The 27,127-nt window shown below is 47.2% G+C and overlaps 1 protein-coding gene across 3 annotated transcripts in view; it reads left to right on the forward strand.

The window, feature by feature from the left end:
• The window catches only part of IGDCC4 (immunoglobulin superfamily DCC subclass member 4), a 101,392-nt gene that overhangs the window by 42,720 nt on the left and 31,545 nt on the right, over positions 1-27,127 (forward strand). For all 3 annotated transcript variants that reach the window (XM_037395246.1, XM_037395248.1, XM_037395247.1), the window contains exons 3-5: positions 2,303-2,444; positions 8,052-8,185; positions 25,522-25,656. In XM_037395246.1, coding sequence (XP_037251143.1) covers positions 2,303-2,444; positions 8,052-8,185; positions 25,522-25,656 — 411 coding nt within the window. The remainder of the gene's footprint in view (positions 1-2,302; positions 2,445-8,051; positions 8,186-25,521; positions 25,657-27,127) is intronic.

The following is a 27,127-nucleotide window of genomic DNA, read 5'->3' on the forward strand; positions in this document are numbered from 1 at the left end:
TGTGTGGATAACTCCGGGGGGCCCAGGAGGCACAGTCACCTTTTGTACACCTTCGCACTTCATGCCAAAATGTGCAGAGTTAAGCCTGGTTTGCTAAATGCCCTGCGTTCTTACCAAACTGTACAAAATATACATGCGTGCAGCCGTGAGGGAGAGCAGAGAGAGTGAGGAGCTTCCCCCTGGGATTTGCGGAGCCTTTTCACCACTGCTGGTGACAGGGGGTTGCTGTTCATGCACACCATGTGCTAGGTTCTCTGATCTCTGGAGACTGGTTTAAAGCTGCTGTAAACTTCAGGACCTCATTGTATCACCTTAGATGATGTCACTTAATAACGAACAGAACAGACAGGTGACCTGACATGAAGGGGAGGAAACAGAGATGCCTATAGATTTTGTCTTTTTAGAACGATTCCTGCCTCCCATCGTGACCTTTCTGGGTACATGACCCTTCAGAGCCTGCCAAAGTATTCTTATTTACGCTTGTAGGATGAAAAGAGAGTAAGGGAAAGAGCACTAAGGATATCTGCTGCCAGGAGAAGGTTGCTTTGGTGGTGCCATCCTGAATGTGTGCTGGCATTTGATGGATTTTCTTTTGAACTCTTAGGTTCAGCAAGTTTTATTAACATGAGCTTTAAAGATCTTGTAATCTGTAGAAATTACTTTGTGTTAGTCTGCAGTAAATATTTGAAAATACTAAAGCAGGTGGCTGAATTGGGGCCTATATATTAATGTCTTTTTCAGTTTTTTCCAGGAAAACATTTTTTATTGTTATTTGCATTGAATTGAAAAACTAGACTTGGCAGACAGCTGGTGGGAGAATTCAGTCTGTAGCTGCTGTGGAGAGCCATGAGTTCCTTTAAACATGTGATAACTATTTAAATTAAAGAAAAACACTGATGACAGCTGAGAATACGCCAAGGTTAAAATAGGTCATGTAAAAGCATTTAATTTTCAAAATTCTACATACTTTCTCAAGCTAACACTGCAATAAAGTGTTTGTGTGTGTGATGCAAAGAAAACCTGAGATTTCAAGTACTATTAAATGCAAAGCAATGATGGAAGTTCTTGGGAGGCGGTGGTGAGACAAGCACATGATTGTGTTGGAGGACCAGAAGGTCACTTGGGGTCCTTATAAGCACCACACTGTGCTTGGCCCAGTTTTCTGTTTTCTGGCTGAAATTTATGTTTATTGTGCCACAGTCAGGATTTCTGGCGCTTGTGTTATAGCGTTGCTGGATGAATTTGTACGACAGGGTAGGTTTAACAGCAAAGGCGATTTAACAGAGACTTATTGAAAGCAGAAGCCAGTTCTTCTCATGGAGAAGAATACAAGCTTTCTACCCCAGTCAAGGAGCCTGCATGCATATTCAAAACTCTACCGTGTGACTGAGATGCCTTTGGGTTATGCTATTGACAGGAGAGATGCTGACAGCCCCAGGGGGAAGATTTCTGCTCTGCTGAAGTCGGCAGGGTTTTGCTGTGTGCATGGAAAGAGAAGATGAGGCAGGTGTCTATGAAGGATGGGAAGGGTGCAGTCCAAGAGCAATCACAAATGTTAGTGCTTTGTCTCTGAAGCCAGTTCAGCCTCTCTGGTATAGAAAGAAGCATACAGACAGGGGTGAGCCTTGGAGAGTAAACAAGTGTCCTGGCATGTATGAAATCGGTCCTCCTCCTCTTAGCAAGGTGGCTGTGTCTGTATCCCCTTGACTGCGTGTCATCTGCTTGAGTAGGATGAAGTTGGTTTTTGCAGGCAAAGCTGCTCACTGCGGGGAAGGAGTATCGTAAGCCTCATGGTCTCTTTCCCTAGTCTCCAGCATTGCCAGCCTGTGGGCAGTTGTTTTGTGTAAGTAACTTGACATCTGGCTTTGTTCTTCCTCTTGCCCTGTTTTAATTTCCTGTGGCTGCAGGAATGCCACAAGGCAAGGGGAAACTCGTCTCTCAGGGCTGCGGCATTTCCCCTCTTCTTTTTCTCATTCTACGTGTCCTTCCCAAGTGGCACAAGTGAACAAACAAGGAAGCAATTTAGGAAGGTAACTGCTGAAACCAGCAAATTGCCTGTCTTTTCTGTCACACTGCCTTAAAGGAGAAAACGAGGCAAGAAGCAAATTTGCACATTGAAACCTTTCAGTTACTATTGTTAAGATTGCTGAGGGTCTGTAGGGCATGGGGAAGTGACGAATTACATTTCAGGCTATCTTTAGGAGAGAAAAGCCTTCCTCTTAACTTATACATTATAACAGGTTTGCATTTCTCAGCAGAAACACTTGAGTTAATAACTTTCCTTCCCTTCTTCTTTCCCCAGCATTATCACGCTTTTTCCAACAGCCAGAGTCGCAGACAGTGGAAGAAAATGGCATGGCCCGGTTTGAGTGTCGCATCGAAGGACTACCCTCCCCTGTCATCACGTGGGAGAAGGACCATGAAGCTGTTCCAGCAGAACCCAGGTGATTCCCTGATTGCTTTCCTGGGTCAGCTTGAAAAAAAACCAAAACAAAACCTGACCATTTAGGATGTGGAAATCCTTCATAAAAAGGTAGAATGAAGCGACCAGGTTTGGACCTGGTAATTAAGTGATGTAAGAGGAGGTGTTTAAGGGGCCCATGCAAACAGGTCTATAAAACACCTAAATAAAATTAACTTTCCCCCAAACATCCAATCCACCCAAACAACAACAACAAAAAAAAAAGGCAGGGGGAAGAGGAATAATAATAATAATGATAAAAAAACCAAGTCCACTTTTATTACTGATCTCTTGTTTTGGAACCTTTACCATGACGTACCAAGTGCTCACTCTATAAAAAATAGTTTCAAGGAAGTGAAATTGGCTGATAAACAAAGTAATTGAGACCGGAGCCTCAGTTTTCCAGTGGCGTGGAAGGTCTGTATGCAGAGGTGTGCAATTTCAGCACAGTTTACATCAGCCATTTACTCCCCGTGCAAAACATTGGAGGGACACCAAGAAGAGTATGCAGAAGGGCAGACAGCAGCATAAAAGTGAATGGAAAAACTTGAAATTGTGCCAGTTCTTACAGCACAGAACCTGCACCCTACTAAAGCCTGTGTTGTGCGGAACAGAGCGCAGCAGGCAGTGGCATGGACTGCCTTTGGCTTGTCCTTTCGTGTGAAGTTAAGTGAGGTAGAAGTCTTTGGGGGATTGGGGCCTGGCATGAGGAATATTTCTGCAGCTGACTGTGAGGGTGCCATGTTGGGGGTACTGGGCATACCCAACTGAACTCCATGATGTGGTTTTTCTTTCATTTTGGTTGTGGTTTTAGAGACAGTAGTTTTCTTCACTGTTTTCACATATTTATCTCAGGGTTAATGATTCTTCTAGACCACTGTGTGTGCTCAGTAATCTGGGAGGTCTTTCCATTTGTTTGATTCCCATGTTTAGAGGTCATCTAATAGAAGACCCTGAATTTTTTTTTTCTTTTCTTTTGAAAAAGGTAAGAGTCCTGCAGCATGATACCCTTTCCTTAATGAAAGTCAGTTACAGGCATGAGAGGAGGATAAACCAGTAGTTAGCTGTTAGTTGGTCTGCAGGGGATCAGTGGCTATATTGTCCTTTAGTTCTTAAAAACTCATTTTCTGTTGTGCTGAAGGAGCTGTTTCCCTCCCAGGGTAGTTAAGCCAAGAGGCAGGAGGAGAGGAAGAAAAGAGAGGTGGGGAAAGATTTAGGAATAATTCTGCAGCAGTGACTGTTTCTATAAGAATAACTGCTTATATCCTTGAGTATGAGGTGTGGCATCTAAAGGTTTATAGGAGACTGTTGCTTTGTAATGAGAAGAAAATTAATTAATAAAAAAAGAAATTAAAAAACAAAAAAGAAGGGATTGCAGGGAGAAGTGTGCCATAGATAGGGCAATGGCTTTTTAATGAGACAACTCGATGGATGTTGTGAAATTACTTGCTCAGAGATTGCTTTCAACACGGGCAGCCTGAAAATTGTTTTCCTTGTAAAAGCCAGACCATAATATCTGGCTGCAGATCTTTCTTTTTAAATCGTGTTTTAGATAATACGCTTTTCCAGAAGGATTTGCTTTTTTGTTGTTGTCTAGTTGTTGTTGTTGGATTTAATATAACCAGCTTTCGAAGGAGTTAAGTGAATTCCAGGAAATGTTGGCTGCCAACCAGAGCGTTCTGTTATCCTTACTACATCATGCCTAAGGACAGATCTCAGGCCAGCCTGATTACTGTGGACTCCCTCCTGTGCACGCTTTGATGAGCCTGTGAAAATGCAATCATTTGGATAGGTAGGCATCAGGATGATGATTTCATATTTCAGAATAGCACGGTTACGTGTATGTACAAAATCAGGCTCGGGCTGTAGATAATAGCCCTTGAGATAATACTACTACATCAATGTTTGTGATTTCTTTTAAGAGGGATAGAATAATCATGGGAAACTGACATTGTGGGGTTTTTTTCCTTTTTTCTTCTTTTTGTGTGTGTTGATCTTATCTTTGGGCACTTTCTTTGCCCTTTGCCCTTGGGTTACAGGTTCTAGCATGGTACCACCTCAAAGGTGCTGAAGGCTGAACTTAAAAAATATTTAGGCGACCTAAAGGGTATAGAAGTGCTTACTGATGTTTTTTGGAATACCTTTGCTGCCCTGCTGAAGCTCAGGATAAACTTTCATATGTGAGTAAGGCACAGAAATATTTTTAAATTATGGCTCTGAAATACTTTTAAAAAACATGCTATTAAATCTGCAGCAGCTGCTTGAGGGGTGGCTTGCAGGATTTCTCCAGCTTGCAGTTGCTTTGGGACGTGTGCTACATCTCTTGGCATAATCTTTTCTCTGTTTTAGGTGCTGGCTGGGTTTCTCCCCAGGATTCAAATTGCTGTTTATTTTCTCTAGAGCCAAGATGAGTACTTGCTAGGAACTGGAAGTCTTTGGAGTTCTGCACATAAACACATACCCTACAGATCACATGGTCTGCAATCACAGTATCTTTTTCCACATTTTGGCTAAGTGAGGGTTTTATCTGTGTGGAGAATTTACTTCTGTCATGTTGTCAGCAGTGCCTTAATATGGCTTCACGTTCACGTACAGGACTCCTGAACTGTAAGCAAAAGGGCTTGCAAACTTTAGAGTTTGCAACACAGCTGCAGGTTCCTCACTTGTCCTGAGGACTGGTTATTAGTCAGTTTTGCGTACCTCCAAAAGGCTGCAAGGAAAGTGAGCCTCTTACTCTTTTTACTGGGGAGAAAGTGAGGAAGGGAATTGGACTGTCGATGCTGGAATATTCTCTGCTATACGCACAGTGTAACACCCTGAGCTGTAGGGTTGCAGGGTTTGGACTCAAGGCAGTGGTGCTTGATTTTAAGTTCTTGAGCACTTGAGCCTTGGTAATTGGCACTGAAGAGGTGGGCAGCCGTCAGCCTCTTGCGCGTTCCGCTCAGGGAGGAGCGGAGAGAGGAGCAGCTGCCTCTTTGTGCCTTGTTGTTCTTGCAGGTTGCTGCCGTCTGTGCTTATGGTGGTTGGGCTGTGGCCTGAGTGGCTGCCCTTTAACTGGCTAGCTGCTGCGCGTGGGGGGCTTCCCTTTCACCCCCATTCAAGGAAGTCTTCTGTGAGATCCTGGTGCAATAGCTGTCAATGGAGAAACTCCCAAATTTCTGTTTCTCTCAATGCCTTTGTCTGTTTGTCCTTTGCATTTGGTTTTCTGCGCGATCTGTAGTGAAGGTGAGCAGACAAAAAGATCTGCCCTGTGTATGGAAGAAAAGCTAGCGCCAACTGTATGCTCTGAATTATCAGGCAAACTTAGGTTCCTTGCAGAGAGCCTGGTGATGGAGCAAAATGCCGTTGCAGGCTGCCTGGAGGCTTCTAGATCAGCGCTGCCAGGAGCCTGAAGAGCTGGAGGCTTTGTGAGCAGCTGGGAGAATTTGTGGATAGAGAAATTCTGCCTTTCTGCCCTCCTTGCTTCCCTGGGAGAGCAGTGCTCCCCTGTCATGCCTTCCCGACAGGACGTGCGTTAAGTAGATCTCTCTACTGCTGGCCTTGCAGAAGGGACCATCTTGAGCTACACCCTGATTGAGTCTCCCCACTCACTCCCCCTTGCCTTTAGCTCATGCTCTCTTTAGAAACACAGCGGCTTGTTTTCTGCCCTCGGGAGAAGCTGGGTGTGTTGGAGGAGCGTGAACGTGGACACGGTCCTGAGCAGCCTGGTCTGGCTGACCCTACTCTTGAGAGGGGACGGACCATAGACAATTTTCAGAGGTCCTTCCCAGCCTCAGCGTATCTGTGATACATAACTGGAGTGTCTTTTTGTGGCTGGGAGATGCCATGCCTAGTGTTTGAAATATTTTGATATTAATTACAGACTCAAATAGCAGATGCACGACAAAAATAAATATTATCGCAGTGGGAGGCTTTCCCTCTACAGAGCTGAGAGGATGCAAATATTTGTTGTCTTTCTCCTGAGTCCTGATGAGGCATCCTGATGAGGGCTTTCTGGCTGCCACCTCCTCTGAGGTCTCTTGAGCTTGGTCCTGTGAAGAGCATCTTTGTAAGCAGTGGGAGCGTGGCTTTAGGGATGTGGGGCAGTTGCCCTTGTGTACGTGGGAAGCTTCAGCAGGTCTGCGTCCATGAATCGGGCTGCAGTATTGTGTGCCAGCAGAGACAGTATGGTCACTAGAGGAGCTCTGTTTGCTTTTCTGTTTTTTTTAACAGCTGTGAAGAGGACAAGAAGTGTTGAGCTCAGATTGCGGCAACTGAGATCCAGGATAGGTGCTAGCCTCACAGCAGGGATATTTGTCTCTGGAATAGACTGCTTAGGGCAAGGGAGATATTCCCATTACTGGAGATTTAGGGTAAAAGTTTGCAGAAGCAGGTGTGCTGTTGATGACCATGGCTTGAACACAGGCTGAGTGATCTCTTAAGGTCCTCCTGGTTCCATGACCCTCGCTCATGGTAAACCGGCTGTCTCAGCACCTGGAGAACCACAGTTTTACTTATTGGGTTTACTTACCGTGATCTTTGTGGATGGAAGGACTGGTATTCATGGTTGTAACTTGTCTTTGTGCTGTTCCTGTGGAATAACTGTTGTCCCTCCCCATAGCAATTGCCTTTGAATGTGTCCTCTTCATAATGAAGACTGATAACCCAGAACTGCCTGTCAAAGCTCGGCAGCTCTGTTTAGAGAGGCTTGCAATTAAAAATGGATCTCATATATAATTAAAAAGGATCACGTAGGCTTTGCGCCTTGCATTCAAGAATAAAGAGGCTGCCATCTAGGAATCCAGGCAGAAAATGGAGATGCTGACAGCCAGCTCCTACTTTTATGCTAATTGCTAATCATCTGCTTTGTTCAGTATAATGCAGGAAGGATTGTGTTCATGTTGTGAGCCATGTAGCCATTTCAGTCCATGGAAGTGTTGCCCAGTAGCCCCCCCATGGGCAAATGGGGGAATACTGAATTCCTGGCTGTAAGTTTGTCGGCTTGTGAAAGCCAGAAGCCCATGGAAGAACAGAAGGAATCAACACAACCCAGGAATGGTGCAGCTTCAGGTGGCTGTGTCCTGGATGCTTTGGGCCATGAAAGTGCAGCTGTTTATCAGTTGCTCCCTTCATGTACTTGAAGTGCAGCAGGAAAAAGATATGTTCAGACTTCTTTGCAATATATTTTTTTCTCCGGCTACCAAACCTTTGTGAAAAGCAAGTGGTGAAACTGGCTGTACTGTGTGCAAAGGCCCTTCTACACTTTGAGACATCTGCAAATCTGTATGTAGAAACATGCATGTGTGTGTGTATGTAGTAGTTTCATACAATACAATTGGTTTATATCAGTGAAGTCCTGTTGGCTTGGTCTCCCAAGAACAGATCCTATGTTGTGAAGTCTCCAGGGTGATGGATAGCTCTGTACCAGCTGGTTTTTAAGAACCACCAGTTGGGTTGCCTAAAGGTTTTTTGGTCCCATTCTACTGTGGTTACCAGGACCTTCACATGATACATTTGCAGGAGAAAAGAAAGGGGTAAAAGGGCTTTGAGTTGATGAATACCTCAGGTAAGGCATAGCCTGTCTCACACACTCTTCCTTTTGGTCACCCAGGTTTATAACTCTTCCAAATGGTGTCCTCCAAATCGTGGATGTGCAAGAGAGTGATGCTGGGGCTTACCACTGTGTGGCAACCAACGCTGCCCGAAAACGCTACAGCAATGACGCAGTCCTCAGTGTTCTGAAAGGTAAGATGTAGGCAGGAGTGTGTTGGGCTGGGCACATCTGCCAGACAGCCATTGCCTGTGATGGCAAGCTGAGCTGAAATATCAATGACAATTTCTCCAGCTGGTGTGGCTCTGCACATGGCAGGCCTTGGTTTAAAAAAAACTTAGAGAAGGTGTTTTATTAAAGACTTCTCTTTACTCTTATGGGATAAGCAGGCTGAGTTGGGAGGTATTGCCACCTGGGAGTCACACTGGCCACTCTGCCCAGCCACGGGACTAGGCAGCCAACAGTAATAGTGGGGTTGTTCCTTTCTGTGCCCAGGGATTTTCTTTTGCAGGCAGATTGTAACAGCGGGTGCATTTTAACAGCCCTAGGCTCCTTTATGCTCTGGGCATGTTAGAAGGGGTCAGGCACCCTGTTTGCACCTTGGGCAGTGCAGCGTTGTTGTGATCTTATCTCCAGTGGCCTCGGATGGCAAGACAAGTGAAGGCTGGCACAGACAGAGGAAGATGCTTGCCCAAGCTAGCAAGAGAAACAGTTGGAGGCTGGAGTAGTTGACAGGGCTGTGTCTACTCCAGGTTGCCTTGCAGAGTCCAGAGGAGGTTAAGCACAGTGACATCTGAGTTGCGTTCTGTGTCCATGTTGCTGGCCCTTTGCTGAGCTGTTGGGTAGCTCCAGAGATCTTTTTGTGGTATTTGGGAACAGCCTCAGCTGGGATTTCTTCTGGAGACCAGACCACTGGAACAAGGCTTTAGGTGAGAGTTGTCCTTTGCCTCCCGATCTGGGCCTCAGTCTCTGAGTGCATTTTTCTTTGTTAACTAAGAGTGCAGCGGGCAAGTCTGGACAGGAGAACGTAGCTGAGAGCATAAGTGCAGTGGGGGTCTCCAGACTCCAGCATCCTTCCCAGCACACCTGGCTGCCTCCCCAGTATTGTATAATCCTTGTCCTGCAGGCGGACAAACTCGCCAGAGCTGGGAGTCTGGGTGAGCTATCCTTTCTCTTGGGACAGTGACCCCCTGCCACGTCTGTCTCCTATTCGTGCTGTCCCCAGCATATTTTGTAGGCAGCTTTAACCTTGAAAGCTCTGAAATCCTTCCGAGCCCCTTTTGTCTTTGTTTAGGATTGCGTTGCTTGGCATTCTGCTACCACTGTATTTTCACAGGGGTGGCTTTGCTGTTCATCCATCAGCAGGGAGTATAATTAACTGTGGAGCCTGCGAACACACCTCTGATCAATGGATTGTGTCGTGGAGGTAATCTGTGTGGAATCTGCAGAGAATTCGTGAGCGGTTGAATGCTCTGTGTCTAATCGCCAGCCCCTGCCAGATCCTCTGTGTGCTTAATGAAGCACGGAGGCGAGGGGAATGCTTGCTATGGGCAGTTCCACACTGTAGACACAACTCCCTTGTTGGGTCTGGTTTGCTATTGATAAGTAATATTGATCAAGGCGCAAAGGTGAATATGCTGTCCTTGGCATCATAACTCGTTCTGTGTAATTGTATCTTGTAACTCTGCAGTGTTTAATCTGCTTTGCAAACGGAGGCAATGGAAGAGGTTAAATGGGAAGCTTTCCTTCTGGAGCACCAGCCGGCCTGAGCAGATTTCTGCCTGGAGTTCTCACCCAAATCTCGCTTCTGCAGCACCACACCACCCGCTGGCTGCAAAAACAAATATGCGAGGTTGAGTTTTTCACCAGATTGAGCTGATAGTGATGAAAAACATGCCTGTTAAATCTCTGGGTTTTTTTATAATTGGGGAGAAGTATCTCTGAGACAGATGGGAAACTGCAGTGACCTGTACAGACTGTGAACTCCTCCATGAGTGACTGGCATGGTATTGATCCTTTTTTGTTTCAGCACTTCACCATCAGATGCCTGGACTGGCTTGGTACGTCTTTTCCTCCCAGTTCAGAAGCAGCTGATAATAGTTGGAGTAGCAGAAATCCTTTGCTCGCTGTAAAAAATAAAACCAAACTAAATCCAAACAAACAAAAAATTCCAGGGGGAAAACCAAACCAGAACAGTAGCGTGAAAGCTATTTAGTGTTGCTTGAGTTGCTTATTGAGTAGAAATTTCGAGGACCAAACTCCTATGTGTTTGCAGGCAGGAGCAACTAAACTACTTCTTCGCTCCCTGCCAGTGGCTAGTGAGTCATTTGTGCTGAGGTAAGATGAGAGTTCAGTCTTGCAGTCCCACTGCACTGCCAAGGCCTCTGGAAAAGGTTTGTGCAGTGGGACCTAGTGTCTCCTTTCCACCTGTGCCTGCAGCTGTGGTGTCCCGCTGACAGCACTAGGCAGTGCCGTGTGGTGATCACCGAGTCTGTGCACTCATGAACAGATTTTGGGGCTGTGCTGGTTATAATGCAAACACTTCCAGTTGCACTGGGTTGCCAGCCCTCAGGCCTGGGAACATCTCATGTTCATGCCTCTGCCCCTGCCAGACAGCACTGGATTTGAACTGGCTGTGCATAGCAAAAGAATCCGTTTCCCTATAGCTTTTCTGCCCAATTGTCCTTCCCCCCCCTCCCTGTTCCTGATACGATGGCTGGGAATTGTTCCATCTCCTTTATTAAAGGCCTTTTCCCAGTAGAGGCAGCAATTAGCATGACCCCTTTCTGTCATATTTGCATGGCCTAAAAACCCCCAAAGTGTCATTCCCCTTAGCGGTGTGACTTCCCCATCATGTGGGGAAGGCTGTATTGCATGTCGGTGGCCAAACACATACTGGCCTTACACAGGCAGGGCAGAGAGTGGCGGTGCACAGTGGTGCTGTAAAAGCTGCAGATGTTTCGGCTGTGCAGACTTCATGGTGCAAATTTGCAGACCTTCCCTGGGGAATTGGTGTTTTGAGCTGGAAAGGAAGAGAGAAGACGGGAGAGCGGGATACAGTCACACAGCTCTGAAACAGAGCCTGCTGTTGAAACAGGGATAACTTGGATTTTCCCCTTGGATCTCCACTGCTCCCCGGCAGACAGAGCGCCAAACACATCTGGCAGGTCCTGTCCCTTCACCCCTCACCTGGACAGATGATGAATGAACACTGTAGCCCTGCCGTGCTCTCTGCCAAAAAGGGCATTAGGAGCTGGCTGCAAGATGGTTTTCCCAGGCGCTCCGTCTGTGCGTGCTGCCTTTGCTTGGGGTTAGTTCTCAGCGGGGCCGTGTCTTGTTTCTTGTCGCTCCTTTTTCTGGAAGCAGGCTCTGGAACCCTACTCCAAACTCATGTGTAAAGGGTTAATTTCCTGCGTGTCCCGGTCGAGTTTCCGGGTCCTTGACATACATAAGGAAGCATTGCCATGCTTCATAAAGTGGCTTTCAAAGAAAAGTAGCAGGGAGGCTTAGGGAACGTGATGTTGTGTGGTCTCAGCAGGTCACATTGCCTGTCACTTTAGTTTTCCCCTCCATGTCATGCACATGCTTGCTCTTGGTGTGTTTTCTTGAGGATGGGGACTGCCTGTGTGTTTGCCCCATGACTGGTACAATGTGGCTTGCATACCCAGCATGGCACGAGTAACCATCAGAGGCTGTGCTTCTGCTAGCACAGTACGTTTTTGCAAGGACTTCATCCATTCCTGGTTTTAAGTGACACAAAGAGGGTGGCTCCCCCTCACTCCCATTGCATCTTCTCCATTGAATGGATACTGGGATCTCTCCATAGCTAACCCAAATTTCCCTTTCCTGCAGTTATCCTATTACTTCTAGTTACACAGTGTTGGGGGTCTTAAAAAAAAATTCTCTTTCCTCCTTGGTTTTTAATCCCTTTGAGTATGTATAAGCAGTGTGGTGTCCCCTGAGTGACCTAAAGATCTTAGCAATTTTAGAGTGTAATTGAGTTTTGGCTGGGCTGGGAGAAGTACAAGAGATTAAAACAAGACCATCTGTTTTGAGATCCTGACCCCACAGCTCCTTCCTGTAGTTTCAGTGTTTGTATCTTTTCACATTTATGAGATGGTCATTGCAGAAAAGTCAACAAAGTGTGGCCCTAGGAGCCAGAACTTTTGGGTTCCTCTCTGTGGTCAGGCTTCAGAGGAGACTGAGAGAATGAATTCCTTAATGCTTAATTTCTGCCTCTATGAATAGAGATAATGTAATGGTCTTGGAGTTGCCTTCTTAGAAGTGATGGGTCAGTCTGGAGAGTGGTTATGGGCATTTGGTGCAGGGGGTCTGTCTGCTCAGGTGAGCTGGGCATCGGGGTGCACTTGCAGAGGAAGACGCAGGTATGTACCTGATCGTGGGCGTGGGGTTTTTCTTCCTTGTGTCCTCTGCACCCTATTCCTGATCTTTGTGTGCAGAGTAGCCGTGACTGCTGTGACATGGGTAAAACCTTTGTTTCAGAGCAGGCTGCTAAGAATCAGAATGTGCAACAGCCTGCCCCCAACACTGACAAAACGTCTGTGCAGTGATGTTTGTGCGGTGGTCTCACAAGTGTGCTCCATGTGAGCCTCTGCCTGTGCTGCAGTAAATGCAGGAATGGGGAGAACAGATGAGAGCGGTGGGCGTAGGTACAGCAGAGCTGAGGTCTGGGCTGAGCATGGCACTGAAGCATCTTCCAGCAGATGAGCACGTCCCCTGTGAGTTGGGGTTTAGTACTGTGTTATTAGAGATGACACTGCAAGATTGCCGTTGGCAGAACATCATTTACGTTGACAGTTGTAGCAGCTTGCTGCAGCAGTGTCCCAGGAAATGTATTTTTCAGCCAAATATTTGTATGAAATATGATAACAGGGACAGAGCTCAGAGGCAGCTGAAACACCTTCACTTTTTTGTTCTTTCGGTGTTTGTATTGCAGTGGCTTGCAGGCAAGGGAGAGCCTGGCTCTCGGTGCCGGGACCTGGGTGATTCCTGCTCCAAAGGGCTATAGGAGAACACAGCTATTGAATGGGATGAGCTTTGGGGATGGAGGGGAAGGTGGTGATGAAGTGAGCAGCACTCACAGTTGGCCACCACCTCGCAGAAACAGACGTGCTGTTACCACAAGTGGATTTTCAGTCCATGCATGTGTGAATGACGTGCTGGATGCTGGGTTGGCGCTCAGCCTGAGCCCTGAAGACACGTGCTGTGCTCCCCTCGCAGCTTTGAACACAAGTACCGTGTGATCTAGGGACAGGGAAGTTTGGATTTGGGTCAGTGCTGCTCTGGTGTGACCTCCCAGACTGCCACCGGGCATTGATTGCGTTGTGTGTGCTGCCATTGATGGAGAAGGGCAGCGTTAACCAGAGGGGGGTGATGGTCCCACCTGGTCGAGGCGGGGGGTGTCTTCCTCCAGCAGGAACCCATGCAGCAGAGGAAGCAGGGCCCTGTGGTGTTCTGGGAGGTGAGCTGTGGGGGGAGAGCTATCCACAGCTGAGTCTGTGGGGACAGGAAACTGCTGAAGGCTGTGGTTCTGGGAGGCAAGACAAGACGGTCTTGGAAACACGTAGGGAGAGAAAACATGGGGTGGGATAAGGCAGCTGTATTTTTGCTGTGGGTTGTTGGCTTAATCAGCAAGTGTTGCCTCACCTCCGGAGAACTTTTCCCAGTTCCAGCCTGCAGTTGCTGCGTCCCTGTTCCTTGTGCCTCTTCAGCAGGGCACAAACCTCTGTCACTTTCCCCTCTCTTTTAGCATCCTGTTTTACTTTGCCCTCTGGTCTCTTGTTTACTAGCAGTTAAGCAGGGAACTGCTCTTGACTTGACATCCCAAAAGCTCAGCCATGAGGATTCTGTTTACATGTGTTTTGAGGCTCCGGTTTCCTGGGCAGCAGGTAACTGAAGCTGTTTGCATAATGCATCTCCTGGATTGTGTAAAATGCTCTTGATCCTCCTCTGTGGCAGAGGGTGCTAAGCAAGCCATGGTGAGCGTGGCAAGATCAAAGAGGAGATACACAGCATTTGTAGCTTAATAAACATATCTTTAAAGCTGGAAGTGACCTTTTGCCTAACAGGAGCTCTAAACTTTCACTCCACCTCCCTTTTACTGAGCCTTAGCAATGCTAGTGATTTCAAGCATGCATGGAACAGGATTGAGACCACAGATTTTGGGTGAAATTTGTGAAGGGCTGGTGCAGGCATGTGTCAGGCACCCACCCAAACACACAGCTCTCTTCTTGCCTGGAGTTCGTACAGGGCCAGCATGCATGACACCACTCACATCGCCGAGGGAAAGCTTCTCGTAGCTCAAGTGTCAGCAGCCTGTTCCTGGGAGCTGGAGGGGGAATTTCGGCTCAGCTGTCTGTGAAGTTTGGTGGGGCTATGACATGCCACGCTCCTGACAGCTCTAGCAGCCTGCGGTGACAGAGGGTTTGATACAAAATTCAGAGCCCTCACCTCCCATTAAGCAGAACAGCTAAGCCCAGGGTTGGCACTGAAGTGAGTGGCAAGAGAAGTGTCAAGGATAGTAAAGCAGGACAAGGGATGTACAGCTGGGAATAGGTGAGTGTTCCCAGGTCCTGAGGGGTAGCTGGTCTCTCCCACACGCTGTGTTGGCTGTGTGTGATGTTTGGAGCTGTCAGATACAGCCAGGCTCTTGTGTTACAGGCATCTCTGACTCCTGAAGACAGAGATGGCTGGATTCAGGGATGGTTTGCGGTCCTCCAGTGTTCTCCATGTGCATCTCTTATTAATCCAGATCTGCCGTGCTTTTGAGACTTCCTGAAATAAGAGCTGGTGTTTGGTAAGGCTTGGACTGAAGCAGGGTTTATAAGCAGTAGGCTCTATTCAGCTCTCCAAGAGTCTTTTGGTGGTGGTATAACCCTGTGGTGCATCAGCACATCTGTACTACAGGGATCACACCTGGCCTCTCCCAGAGGATATTGAACAGACTGTGCTTGCATGGTGAAGCTGGAAGGGAGCTAAGAATAGAGATCATAATTAGGTCAGCAGCTTGCAATGGGCTGTGGGACAGAAAGGTTGATGTGGTTGGTTCCTGATAGCACTTGTTAATTATTAATCATCTGTGTTACAGCAGTGCCTCAGTAGCTCTCTGAGGTCAAGGGCTAGCAGTGCCCTGCGGCACTTGAAGCATCCTAACAGCTGGAGTAAAGATGTTGCAAGTGTCCAGAGGCATAGCAAAGCTCCTGGTCCTGTTGCTTTAGACATGGGACAGACACATTGTGGAGGCTTGTCCCTGTCTCAAAGACCCACCAGTATCTGCAGGCCCAGGGGTGCTAAGGGGCAAGAATGGGACGAGTCGGCCCAGATCCAGGGTAGGGGGAATCAGGAACTGAGCCGTGCTGCTCTGAGCTCTTGTTGGGATATCTGGGATGCCAGGGATCGCTCCAGACACAGCTGGGAGTTTGCCTTCAGTAACTGAGAGGTGTTCTTGCCCAGCTCTGTTTCCAGTGCAGCTGAAGGGCAATGCCACATGGATTGTGGATGAGAGTGAGAAGCAGGAAAAAAGAAGGATGGGATAAGGAGGGGCAGGTGGTGTTGCCAAACACTGTGTCTTCAGGCACAGCCTTAGACAGATCGGGGCTCCCTGCAGCACTCAGCAAGTGTCCAGCCCAAGGGCTTTGAGAGAATCTGTAGATGTCACTAATGATCTTTCCCCATGGAAAGCCAGCTTTCCTTCCAGACTTTTCCTAGAAAAACAGATTTGCATTGTCCCGAGTTAATGCAGATGCATCCATCTGCTTTTGGTTCTTCCTTCCAAGTTGGCAATCTCCATTTGCCGCCAGACTGTGTTACTGTAGGCTCCCAGCATGTTGTGTGTTCGAAGCACGGCTTGTAGGAAGCATTTTGCGTACCTGGCATCAGGGAGACCATACTACAAGGTGGCTTCCCGTAATGTTTCTCTTTAAAGCTGTGTGTGACAGTAACGTGAACGGCCGCCTCAGGCAGATGGAATGGGGCAGAGCACAAACCCTTGGTTGCAAAGAAAGCAGGTTATGTCCTTCTGCACAGTCCAGGGCCTCCAGCCTATTGCTGCTCTGCTGTCACTAGATGAACGTGAATCGCAAACAGATCTGATGTTGCAAACAAATCTGAATTGCAAATAGGTCTGATGGATTAGGTGTTAGCCCCTTGGAAACGTCAGCCTCTGAGCACAAGGAGGAAGTTACTGGAGTGAAATGGCTCCAGTCACTGAGACAGTGAGGTGGCTGAGTAAGGAGGAGTTTCAGGGCTTGTGACCTGTGAGCCAGCAGGGTCTTCTATTGACCATGTCTCTGTCTCATTTCTGTGCAAGAGGTAACAGAGTATCTTTAGCTTTTTCTCTTGGCCAATCTCCTGCATCACCTTACGAGGTGATGTGCTAGCCTAGGAAAGTGGCGGAGCGAGCTGGTGTAATGATGGTTAAAGTGTGGGAATGTTCCCACTGAATCCCAGCAGCTGGCAAGCTTAGGTCCCCAGGGCAGTTTGGTGTTTACTGATTGCGGGGGCGGGGACGGGGGACAGGCATCTATATTTAAATCTCTCGTGCTGTGCCTTTTGCTAAGTGTCTTCAGGTGCTTTCTGGCTATTACTTTTGCACCTTCACTTCTGTGAATTGGCTGTGTTACAAACTGTGAGCAGATGGAGTCACAGAGGTGCTGAGAGATGTGCCCCCAGCAGCACAGTGAGTTAGTGGCAGAGACCAGGGGTTAGTGGCACCCTGGTCTTTCTTGCTTGTGTTTCTGGCAGCTGCTGGGGTATTGCCGGGGCTTGCAGTGCTTTAAGGGCTCAGCTTGAGTAGCATAAGCTGTCTGGGTCTTAGGGTTAGGGCAGGGAGACTGCTCTGCCATTCTCCAAATCGCTTCAGAGATACTGAAGTACCTCTGCTCCTTTCTTCACTTTTTGTTGGCCTGTTCTCTGATCTAGAGGCTTAACTCCTACTGTACGGAGTGACTTTCTTTTAAGGAGTTTGTTTGCACTAAGGTCTGTAAAACTGGGCCAAGAGTGGTTGAAGTCTTATTAATTGATAATTATTATCTAAAATGGTGACATTATCGATCATGGTCCTTCTAGTAGATCTCAGTGTCCCCTGTGCTCTAAGCTTGGGTTTCCTATTGCCTCTGCCTCATTCCAGCTCCTGGTCTGCTGCTTCTGCTTCCCAGAAACTCTATGACATATCTTCAGGCTTCTGAGGATTCAGATGTCTGGCCTGAGGTCTCCAACCCTTTGGCTGACTTGGGCTTGTGACAGAAAACCAGAAGAGCCCTAATTCTCGTAAGAAGCAGCAGCTTTCTTCGTGCAGTGGGGCTACAGGGCTGCATGACCGTGGCTGTCAACGTGGCACCTCCTGTTTATTTTGCCTGGCTCCTGCTCGGAGCACTGCAAATGCAGGCGCTTCCAAGCGCTCGCTGGGGAAGCGAGCAGGGATTCGTCGCGCAGTCTGGCTGGCTCCCGTCCCTTTTGGCGTGATGAAGAGCAGTTGCAAACGCATGTACGCAAACAGAGAGCCAATGTTGACAGCTTTACAGGAGGTGGAGTGGTGGGCAAACCACACTCCCGACTGCTTTGCAGCAGAGCTAAACGTACCTTGGTCATCTAAATCTCCATACCCTGAAGGATCAAGGGTTTGGGGGTGGCAGAAGAGCCCCCTAAAAATCCCAGACAATTCCTGGAAACGTGCCACTGCTCAGCTTTTTTCTGGGCTTCTGGTTACATATAGTTCAGGGTGTCAGCTTGTGGCTGAGCTAGTACATTAAAGTATTTAATTTCTGAGCTGATATCTGTCAGCTGTATAAAGAAGTTGAGGGGAATGAAAGAGGACTGCCTGATGGCCCCTCTGTCTGTCTGGACCGGGATCTTTGTGCTCCCCAGGCTTTCAGACACAGGACACAGGGCTGGGGAAAATGTTTAAAAAGCTGTTTCTCAAGCCCATTATGAAGCAGTTCCGAGAGCAGCTCCTCCTGTCACACTCGGTGTGTACTATGGTCCGTGGGGAGACCCCAGAAGCTGTGGCAGGTGCCAGTCTAGGGAGTGCATCTAGATAGTAAATGGATATTCTTCACCCAAACTCATTTCTCCCTCTCTCTCTCTCTGTCTACCTCCCCCAGCCCCCCACCCCCCAGTTCTTCATTTTGCATGTATATATATGCAGACATTAAAGGAGCAAGTTCTGTGCCTGCTACGAGAAGTGTAGATTGCATCATGTATTTTGGGATCTGTTTGCTTACATCTTTGTAGGGGATTTTGTGATAGCAATTTGAGATTCAAGTGCTCTATGTGGAGGTTTCTTAATAGCACTAAGAAAGTGTTTGAACTTCTGTTTTAATCATTTATGCATGTTTCTCTGTATGCTGCTTTAAAGATGACAAATGATGTGTAGCTTCTCTGCTGCAGCACTTAGTAAGTAGGAAGAGAGGCTCTGTCCCCATTCCAAAATGTGGAGGTAAATTCTCTCCTGTTCAGCTTTTCAATTAAATGTTTGCATTGACAAATGCATAACTGCTTACAAAATATTTTGAGGATGTGAGGTAAAAAGACAATACAAAACTGATTTACTGAGCTCATTTATATTACTGGGCACAAAAAAACCATGATGCCAATACAGTGTCACGTACGCAGTAAAAGCCAAGTTCCTTTTCAGCCTCCCTTCCTCGTATGCTGACGCAGGAACGCTGCAGCTGCCTGTAAAGGGAGGGGAAGGAGCATTTCTAATGGCAGAGGATATGGACCCTGGTACTGCCAGATTGTACCAGGAAAACTTTCGCAGTCCCAGTAACCAAGCATTGTCAGTGCTGGAGTTTCTGCTGAAGGCACGCATCTGAAAGTTTCTGTAAGGCTTGTGAACCAAAGCCTGACCCTCTGCAGAAGAAGAGTTTTCAAGGCTGAGAACCATCAGAGCAGTACCAAATGTTTGATGAATTGAGTCCGTAATCTTGTAACCAAAAGTCATCCCTCCTCAACTTCAGTGATGGAGGAAAACAGAACTTGGATCCAAACTGCCACAGGGACTGGTATAGCAAAAGTGGAAGAAAAACCTAAAAAAAGCAGGTAGTAATTTTTGGAAAGGTTGTGTGGTTGTGAGAGCTGTGTTTGGGGAGAAGGGGAAGCAGTGTTTGACTTGTGATGCTTTGGGGAGGCCTGAATTGTAGGATGTTGGAAGAGCAACACTCAGCATCTCTTGCCACTTCTGAAAAATTTCTGGTGCTGGTCCTCCTTGGCTGGTTTGCTTACCTGTTTTTAAAGCTATGCAGTGCTGTGTTCAGATGAGAACAGTTGCAGAAGAAGAAATGCTTGTTGCTAAGCATGCTCAGATTTGATACCTAACATTGTTTATATTGCCCCCAAAGCAGACATGCCGTAGTGTTAGGATTCAGTTAGTGTCCTGCCTAGAGATTTTACATGCCAGTTATCTCCTGTCCTGAATCTAGCCCAGAAGTAGAAATAAATTGTAGATAAATTTCCAGGAAAGTGTAAAGGGAGGAAGAAGGCAGGTGTGGAGGATATTTTCTCTTGTCCATGGTTGCTGTCAGCTTTCTCGCCGAACAGTCCAGGAGCTTTGTGAGTTGTCTTGAGAAAAGGGAGCGCTAGGGAGTGGGAGTAGGGCATGCTCTGCAAACACAGCGCCTGCATTTTTGAAGGTGTGTGCTTTGCGATGGGTAATTTGCTCCTTTATTGTCTGCAGAATAACAGCAGTGACAGCATTGACTTTCTCTAATGAACAGCTGCTCAGTGCTAGAATCTATTCCCGGAGGAGGCTCACAGGGATGAATAAGGTTTCATGCTCCTCCTCCGGAGAGGGTGAGAAAGTTCGCAGAACAGAAGATTGTTGCTTGATTGTTGGATATCTCCAAATCTTGAACTGCTGACAGCTGAGAGCTGAAAGTGTCACCATGCAAGTCATGTTTAACCTTCCAGCATTTTTGCCGAGGCAGGGTGTTTATGGAGTTGGGAGAGAGGTGTTAGTTCCCATCCAGGAAGTCATCCTCTTGTCACTGCAAGCAACCGTCACAAATTGGCTGAACAAAACCCATTTTCCTCCTGTTGCACTGCCTGAATTCTTCACTGGTGCTCTGCACTAACAAGAGCAGGGAGGTGGGAGAGGATAGCTGATGAATTACGGATGCTTTAGAGGCAGACCCAAGCTGTAAACTCTTGGAGTTTGAAATCACTCATGTATGTTATATCTCAGGCTATAACTTCAAATAAACATTTTGAGCTTTGTCCCAAGCAGCTCCCTGTGATGCCTCCCTTTATATCCCTGTTCACAGTTTCTCTTTGCTTTGAAACGATACAGATGGGATTTTTAGAGGTCAGGCAGCCAGTGTGCTGAGATCTGGCTGGCATGCTCACTTGCTGTCTCGATGTTCCCTGTGCTCCTCTCCCCACTTCCCTTTGGTTTCATGCTACATTTGATTGTAAGTGATTTGCTGTATTTTTTCTGTGCCTGCCCACCAGCTGGCCTTGGAGCCCAGTTCCAGACACTGAGAGAATGACTGTGAGAGCAATGGTACAGAGAAGTGGAGCACCTGAATTTGGTCTGACTTTTCTGTCTTATGACAGGGAAGTGGAAAAATGCATAAACTGAGAAGTCTGCTATAGTGAGTCATTCATAAACAGTAAAACCTGGGGTAATATTTTCATGTCAAGGCCAGGTTGGATATGGCTTTGAGCAACCTGGGCTAGTGGGAAGGTGTCCCTGCCTGTGGCAAGGGGGTTGGAACGAGGTGGTCTTTAAGGTCCCTTCTAACCCAAAGGATTCTATGATTTTGAAATATTTCTGCAGGTTATCAGTAAATCTTGTCTCTTGGTGTGTGATAGCACCCTTGCCATCTCCCTGTGCAAACACAAGCATGTGCATGGGTTGAACTGTGCAGGAAAAGAGCTGCCTTCTCTAACTCTCTCAGTGCCCAGACGATTTCTCTCAGTCCTAGTGCACTACTCCAGCTCATTCCAGAGCTGCATTTGGCACCCCGCAGTGGTGGGTTTTTTTCAGTAAAAGAGGGTAACATTGATCTGTCTGATTCAGAAGGGCAAAAAGTCCACAAAGGCCATTCACTGACAGTGAGTTTTGATATGAATCCATGTGTTGTACCTTGGGCTGTACAAAGCTTTTGCCTAGAGCAGCTTTGCTACTTGGAGAGACAAAACAAAGTTAGGGGGGAAGAAATCTCAAAGCCCAAGTTTTAAATAGCAGCACTGTGAAAGCTTTTAATACCACAGAAAGGACAGGATGGCACAGGTGCTTTCAGTGACCTGTTTTGTTCAGGCAGTGAAAGATGTCTTGGAAACTGCAGCTCTTTTTTCCTTTGGTTCTAACAATATTCCCTCTTTACCTGAAATTGTCTTAATGGCAGTGGAGACAAAAAACTAACGTTGGTTTTACTTTTTGATATTTGTTGGATACCTCTGTGTGGAGGTTTTCCTTGTTAGCTTAGTACTGTTCTTGGGAACTCTTCAAACCAAACGAAACCCAGTTTGTAGCCGTTAACCTGTGATCCATCCTGTCCAACCAGCCTATTGAGATAGCAAGTGAAAAATGTACTCTAAAGGTGGCTCAGTTCAAAGAAGAGCTTGGCTGGTGGACTTGCTCTGAGAGACCCACAGTGAAATACAAAGCTGGAGAGAAAGGCATTTGTGTGTGCAAGCAGTGGATGGGGCATTCATCCATGCACACACCCAGGAATGTACTGGGAAAGCAAGCAGAACTGTTTGTTTTTGTCATATAATTTCAATAATAATCAGCAACAAACAGATGTGGGGTCTGGGCTAATATCTTTTCCCGGTAGTTTTTCAAGACTGAAACCAGAGTTTTGGCCGAGGGGGAAGGAAGCAGAAATGGATGCTTGAGGTACGGATCCCTGAGGCTGTTACTGCTCTTGGTTGTTAGAGAGACCTTGAGTTTGACTGTCAGGAAGCCCTGATATCAGCTGTCTTGCTGCCTTCCGCACAGTAAGCATGGAGCTGATTAGTAGCTAGTCGTCAGCCTTTTGGGTCGCCAGGCCTGGCTTCTGCTGGCTTGTTGCCTGGCCATCAGTGAGCTCTTTGCTCTTTCCCCTCCAGACCATCCAGGGTGCAGGACCAGCCATGCCAGAGGGAAAGGCAGCACGTGGTGCTGCTGTGGGACTGTTCAGGGTGATGGGGGTGAAGCATTTCGTTGGTCCTTCCCCAGCCAGGAAAAATGTAAGGCCCCAAGGAAAGGTGAAGCTGTAGGCTGCGCCTTTGCAGCAGTGCTTCACCGTGGCTCTGCTAAACCAGGAGGTTGCAGATCTGGGCTGATGGCTCCTGGGGCTGCTTCAGAGCGAGGGTTTGTGCAGCTTGTAAAATCCCTCTCCTAGTGACTGACAGCACTACAAGGCAGCTGTCAAGGGATAGAGTGATATGGGACAAGTGCCTTCACATGAAGCTTCTATAACCTGTCAGGTGCCTTTGCCAGCTAGCACCTGGGGCCATGCACCTGAACGCAGCAGACGAGTGTTTAAGTCAGGCTTGAGGAGCTTTTTCTCTTCCTCTGCCCTAAGCTTGGTAGAGAAAGCTGCTTGGAAATCTGGCAGGGAATATATTGCCATCTGGCTGGTGTTATTTTTTTACTCTAGATTTATTTTTTTCCCCCAGCACTGCAGAGAAGGACAGCTTTATGCACACAGACATGTTTCAGCTGTGTGCTGCCCAGCAGGTATGCCAATGTCAGGTAAAGCTCACTCTCGAGTTGGCTGGCAGTCTGTCCTTGTATACTCTTGCTCCCGGAACCCGGGGTGTAGGCTGCTGCCCTGTTCGTTTTCATCAAAAGCTGCCGTGGCCTCGCAATGGGTCACAGGTCCCCAGAGTATGTGGATGAGGCTCCTGCGCAGGGTGAGCCGGGCCTGAGCCTGTGGTCTGTGGAGATGTGTGACCATGTCCAGCCGTGCTGCCAGCCCCCCAGCAGAGAGCCACTCCTCACCTGGCTCCTTTGCACCTCTTTCCCCAGGTCACTCTTTAAACCAACCTCATCACAACTTGTTGAGTTCTCCACTGTCTTCCCAGCACTGTGGCCTCCCCTGTAATGGCTGCTATAAAAGCCTTTCCCTTTGCTTCTGGTGTTTTCTTACGTGTTTCATTCCAAATCCTGGCTGGAAAGCTCCTTCTCCTTGTTCTTTCTCTGATGTTGCCTTATCCCTCTCTACGGTATGGGGTAGAGAAAGGATAGAGGCCTGGCATTAGCAATGTGCTGAGCAGCCTCGCTCATCCAGCCAGGTCTCGATGGAGTCCCGGCAGTCAGTTGTTTTGCAGGACTAATGATTACTTGTGGGTTTTAGTGCTTTGTTGAACTGGAGCTGGAGTTAAAAGAAGGCTGCCGTTCCAAAGAGCCTTGCGTTTTCGCTGATCCTTCAGCTTACATGCCTGTTGTGGAAGCTCTCATGGCAGTTTTTGCATTAAGCCCATTTTCTATCTCAGTAGTTCTCAAGCCCAGCCTTGGCACCACGGTCAAGAGTGGCCAGGGCTTTGATCTGCTTGTCAGTAAGGCCTCTGAATCTGTAGTCTGATGTAGTTTCTTCTTGTCCCTGTTCTGTCCCCTGAGTTGTCCTGCTGTGGCTGGCCGTGATGGCTGTGAGGCTGAAAACATCTGTGGGCATGAATGATATGAACAGCTACTGCACGTGAGTGTAGCAAAGCCCTGGCCAGCCCACACCGTGCTGTAGGCACAAAAGGGGATTGTATGTGCCTGTACACACCAGGCCCTCGGTGTAGTGTGCTTGTCCCACTGGAAGGAGGATAACTGGCTTGGCTTTTCCTTCATCCCCCATGGCAACTCTTACTGCTGGTGGTTGCCCAGGGCTGGGGTCGCTGTTCAGCGTGGTCCAGCCTTTGCCCCAGGTAGGGGACGGCGGGTGCTCCTTGGTCTCTGCTTCCATCTGCTGGACAAGCTCTGGCTCCTGCTCTCTCCCATTTCCCTCGGTGCCTCAGGGGTTTTGCTGGCTCCTTTTAAATGTGCTCACATAATACTACAGATAGAAATCCCTTTCAAGCGTGTATGGACGGCAAGAAAAATTTAGTGTTGAACCAACTCTCTTTGACAAGGCTACTGTGCTAGAGTAAAAGGCAACGAGCCTGGAGATGGGCTGAGCGCAGGACGTTGTAGCTCTCCTGCCACGCAGGCCCGCTTGTATGCTGAGGCCAAAGCTTCTCTGGTTTATATATGGAAGAAAGTCAAGTGTGAATGGGTGTTGTTTGGATGCCACATGAACACGGCCAGTGTCGGTTAGGCAGGAGGTCCAGCCATTGCAGTGCCATCTCCAAAACTGACCACAGCAGATGCTGGAGGGAAGCACGTCAAAAAACTGGGTAGGGAAGACATGGTCCTTTCCTTGCACATCTCCCTGAGCATCTGACAGTCAGGGATGTGGGAACATCTCGAGCTGGGGGGCTGCAGTGAGACCTTTGTATTTAATAGTCCCAGTAAAAGTGTCCTTCATAAGCTTGTCTGAACCGCTTGGTTTCTGAACTCTGCAGCATCTTGAGACAGGGAGTTTGTACTTTGTGCAAAAAGGTCCTGCTTTTATTTGTTTGAGACCTGCTGACAACAACTTTCTCTGCTAGATCATGGGAGCACCTGCAGCAGGCCTAAGAATTACTTGTACTACGTGACTCCTCTGCAGTTATTTCTCCCTTCATGAGGACAACAACAGAAGTGTCCCTCAAAGTCGGACATATTTGAGAGAGCTGGACGAACAGTGTTGCTGCTGTTGAGGGTCATGAACAGTCTGGTCTGCTCAAGAGCGCTCCAGTTGTTTTCATCTGACAACAGAGATTTGGCTGCTGCAAAGGCATTTCCTTAACCTTTCCTTAACCTCTGCTCAGCAGTGGGCAGACATAGGCAGAAGGTTCATTTCAAGCAAAAAATCCCCATCCCGTTCTCAAGATGTGCAAAGCAGCCTATAGATCTTCCTGTAAACGTTGTTTGATTTACATGTTGACTGATCACCCGTGCGCATACAAGCTAAAGAGTGTTCTCTACTCCAAATTTTAATGACTAATTTAGTCTTTGTGCCTAGATGCAGAGGTTTGACTTCTCTTTGTTGCAGTTTACAGTACGGTGTCTGGATGTTACAGTTTCTTTAACCAAGTTACTAGATTCCTTCTGAGCTGTTACAGTGCCTTGGTAAAGGGTATGTTGTATTGCTGTTGCTTTGTTTGAGGATAGCAGTGCCTTGTTTCAACTAATTAATAAAAATCCATTTAGCCACAGTCAATGAAGATGCTGGGCTGAAAATATTTATTTTCCATGCTGATACTAATTTTTACTAGGGCCAGGATGATTAATATGAAGGGCACCCCTTGGTTCATTTCTTTAGCAAAATTACTGGTGTCATGTAAAAGCAAGACCTGCTCTTCTCCTCCAGCTGGGCACAAGCCATTCATTACCACATGTGAGACTTACCTGGGGAAGCACAGCCGGGGTGTCTGGGCACTATGTTCTGTGTTTTTCCTAGGGAATTTGCAACTTAGAAGGACAGACTTCTCTTTTTATGTTTGACGTTAGGTTCCCAGTCAGCAGGAGGAGATGTCACCATCGTTGCTGCTCCGGAGAACACCACAGTGGTGGCTGGGGAGAGTGTGGTGATGGAGTGCATGGCGGCTGCTGATCCCACGCCTTTTGTCTCCTGGATACGACAGGGTGAGCATAAGGAACAGAATTAAGTTTTTGTTGTGAAGAGGAACCTGTGGATACTTTAAAAATCTTTTAAAAAGTGGACAAATGTGTGGGACAGGAAGGGTCCTTGTTACATTGGTACCTAATGACACAAGTGGTGTTACAGTGTAGTGTGTCCTTGCTAAACTGGAATTACTAATTAAATTTAGAAAGGTACAAAGCACACAGTTCACTTTATAGTTGTTTGACCTGTGAAATATATGAAAATCTAGTGCCTGGATGCCTTTTGGTTTAAATTAATCATACTCATTATATGAGCTTGAGCGCAGTGAAGGTCGTGAGATGGGATCAGGTCTGTGCCACTCCTCCAGGGACTCAGAGGTTAGTGGGGATTCTGTAAGATCTGCCATTGCATTGCAGATCTAACTTTTATTATCTTGCAGGATTATAAAACATTTTAAGATCTGTTAATCCTTGGAGTGGCTGGACGTGTTGCTGGGAGGTTTTTATTCAAAAATGTTACTGTGGTCAGGATGGTAATGGAAGGATTGAGAAAATGCTTAGGTCTTGTCAGAGGTGTACAAATGAGCCAGACTGGCATACATTACCCATGGCTGGTAGCCTAAGTCACGCACAGGACGCTAGTGTCATTTCACTGAGTGTCACGTCCATCAGATGTGTATCAGAGGCTCTGACTGAAGACGTTTTCAGCTCAGGAATCTTGTTTTCTCGCAGAAAAGGCTCTTAGTAATTTTCATAAATCCAGGTCATGATTTAAGACTCCTCTCCTAGTAACCATTTATTGTGGTTGGTCTTCAGCCCAGACTTGTCCACAGGCAGTGATTTTAGTGTATATAAAATATTTCCTCTTCTCCACAAAAAAGGAGCAAAAAAATCTCAGAGGATACAACTTCGCAAATTCAATCAACAAGGATTAAATGTTCTGGCAGAGATGTTTCTTGTTTATCCTGTGCATTTGAAAATTAGAAATACTTAGCTTTCCTATGCTATATCACTTATTCATTGCTTTACTGAGAGCTACTGATGCTCATAGTAGAGTAGATATTATTCATTATCACTATGAAAATTTTGTGAAGGGGGGAAAGGTGGGTGAAACTGTTCCTTGCATGCTTTATTTTAAAACGTTTGCTTGCTCCCTTTCCGCCTCCCAGTGTGGACTCTTCAATTAGAAAAGATGGATTAACAGTGCTAGCAACTCTGTGTTATACAAGCATGTTTCTTTCCAGGACTTCGTTAAGGGGTTACTGGATGATTAGTCATGTAGGTAACACTGAAGATTGTACCTCTAGGTTGCCAGTTTGGCTTTTGCCAGCCTTGGTGGTGTCAGCTAATTGCTACCATCTGGAGTCAGATTTTCAAAGTGCTCCAGTGCAAATGGGTTGCACAGATCTCCTCCTTCTCTGAGTGTGCAGCCACTGAACTGTGAGACCATCTGAAGACCCCCCAAAATGGGGGGGCAGAGGATGGGATCTCG

The sequence above is a fragment of the Falco rusticolus genome, chromosome 7, assembly GCF_015220075.1.
Source record: "Falco rusticolus isolate bFalRus1 chromosome 7, bFalRus1.pri, whole genome shotgun sequence".
In the NCBI taxonomy this organism is placed as follows: domain Eukaryota; kingdom Metazoa; phylum Chordata; class Aves; order Falconiformes; family Falconidae; genus Falco; species Falco rusticolus.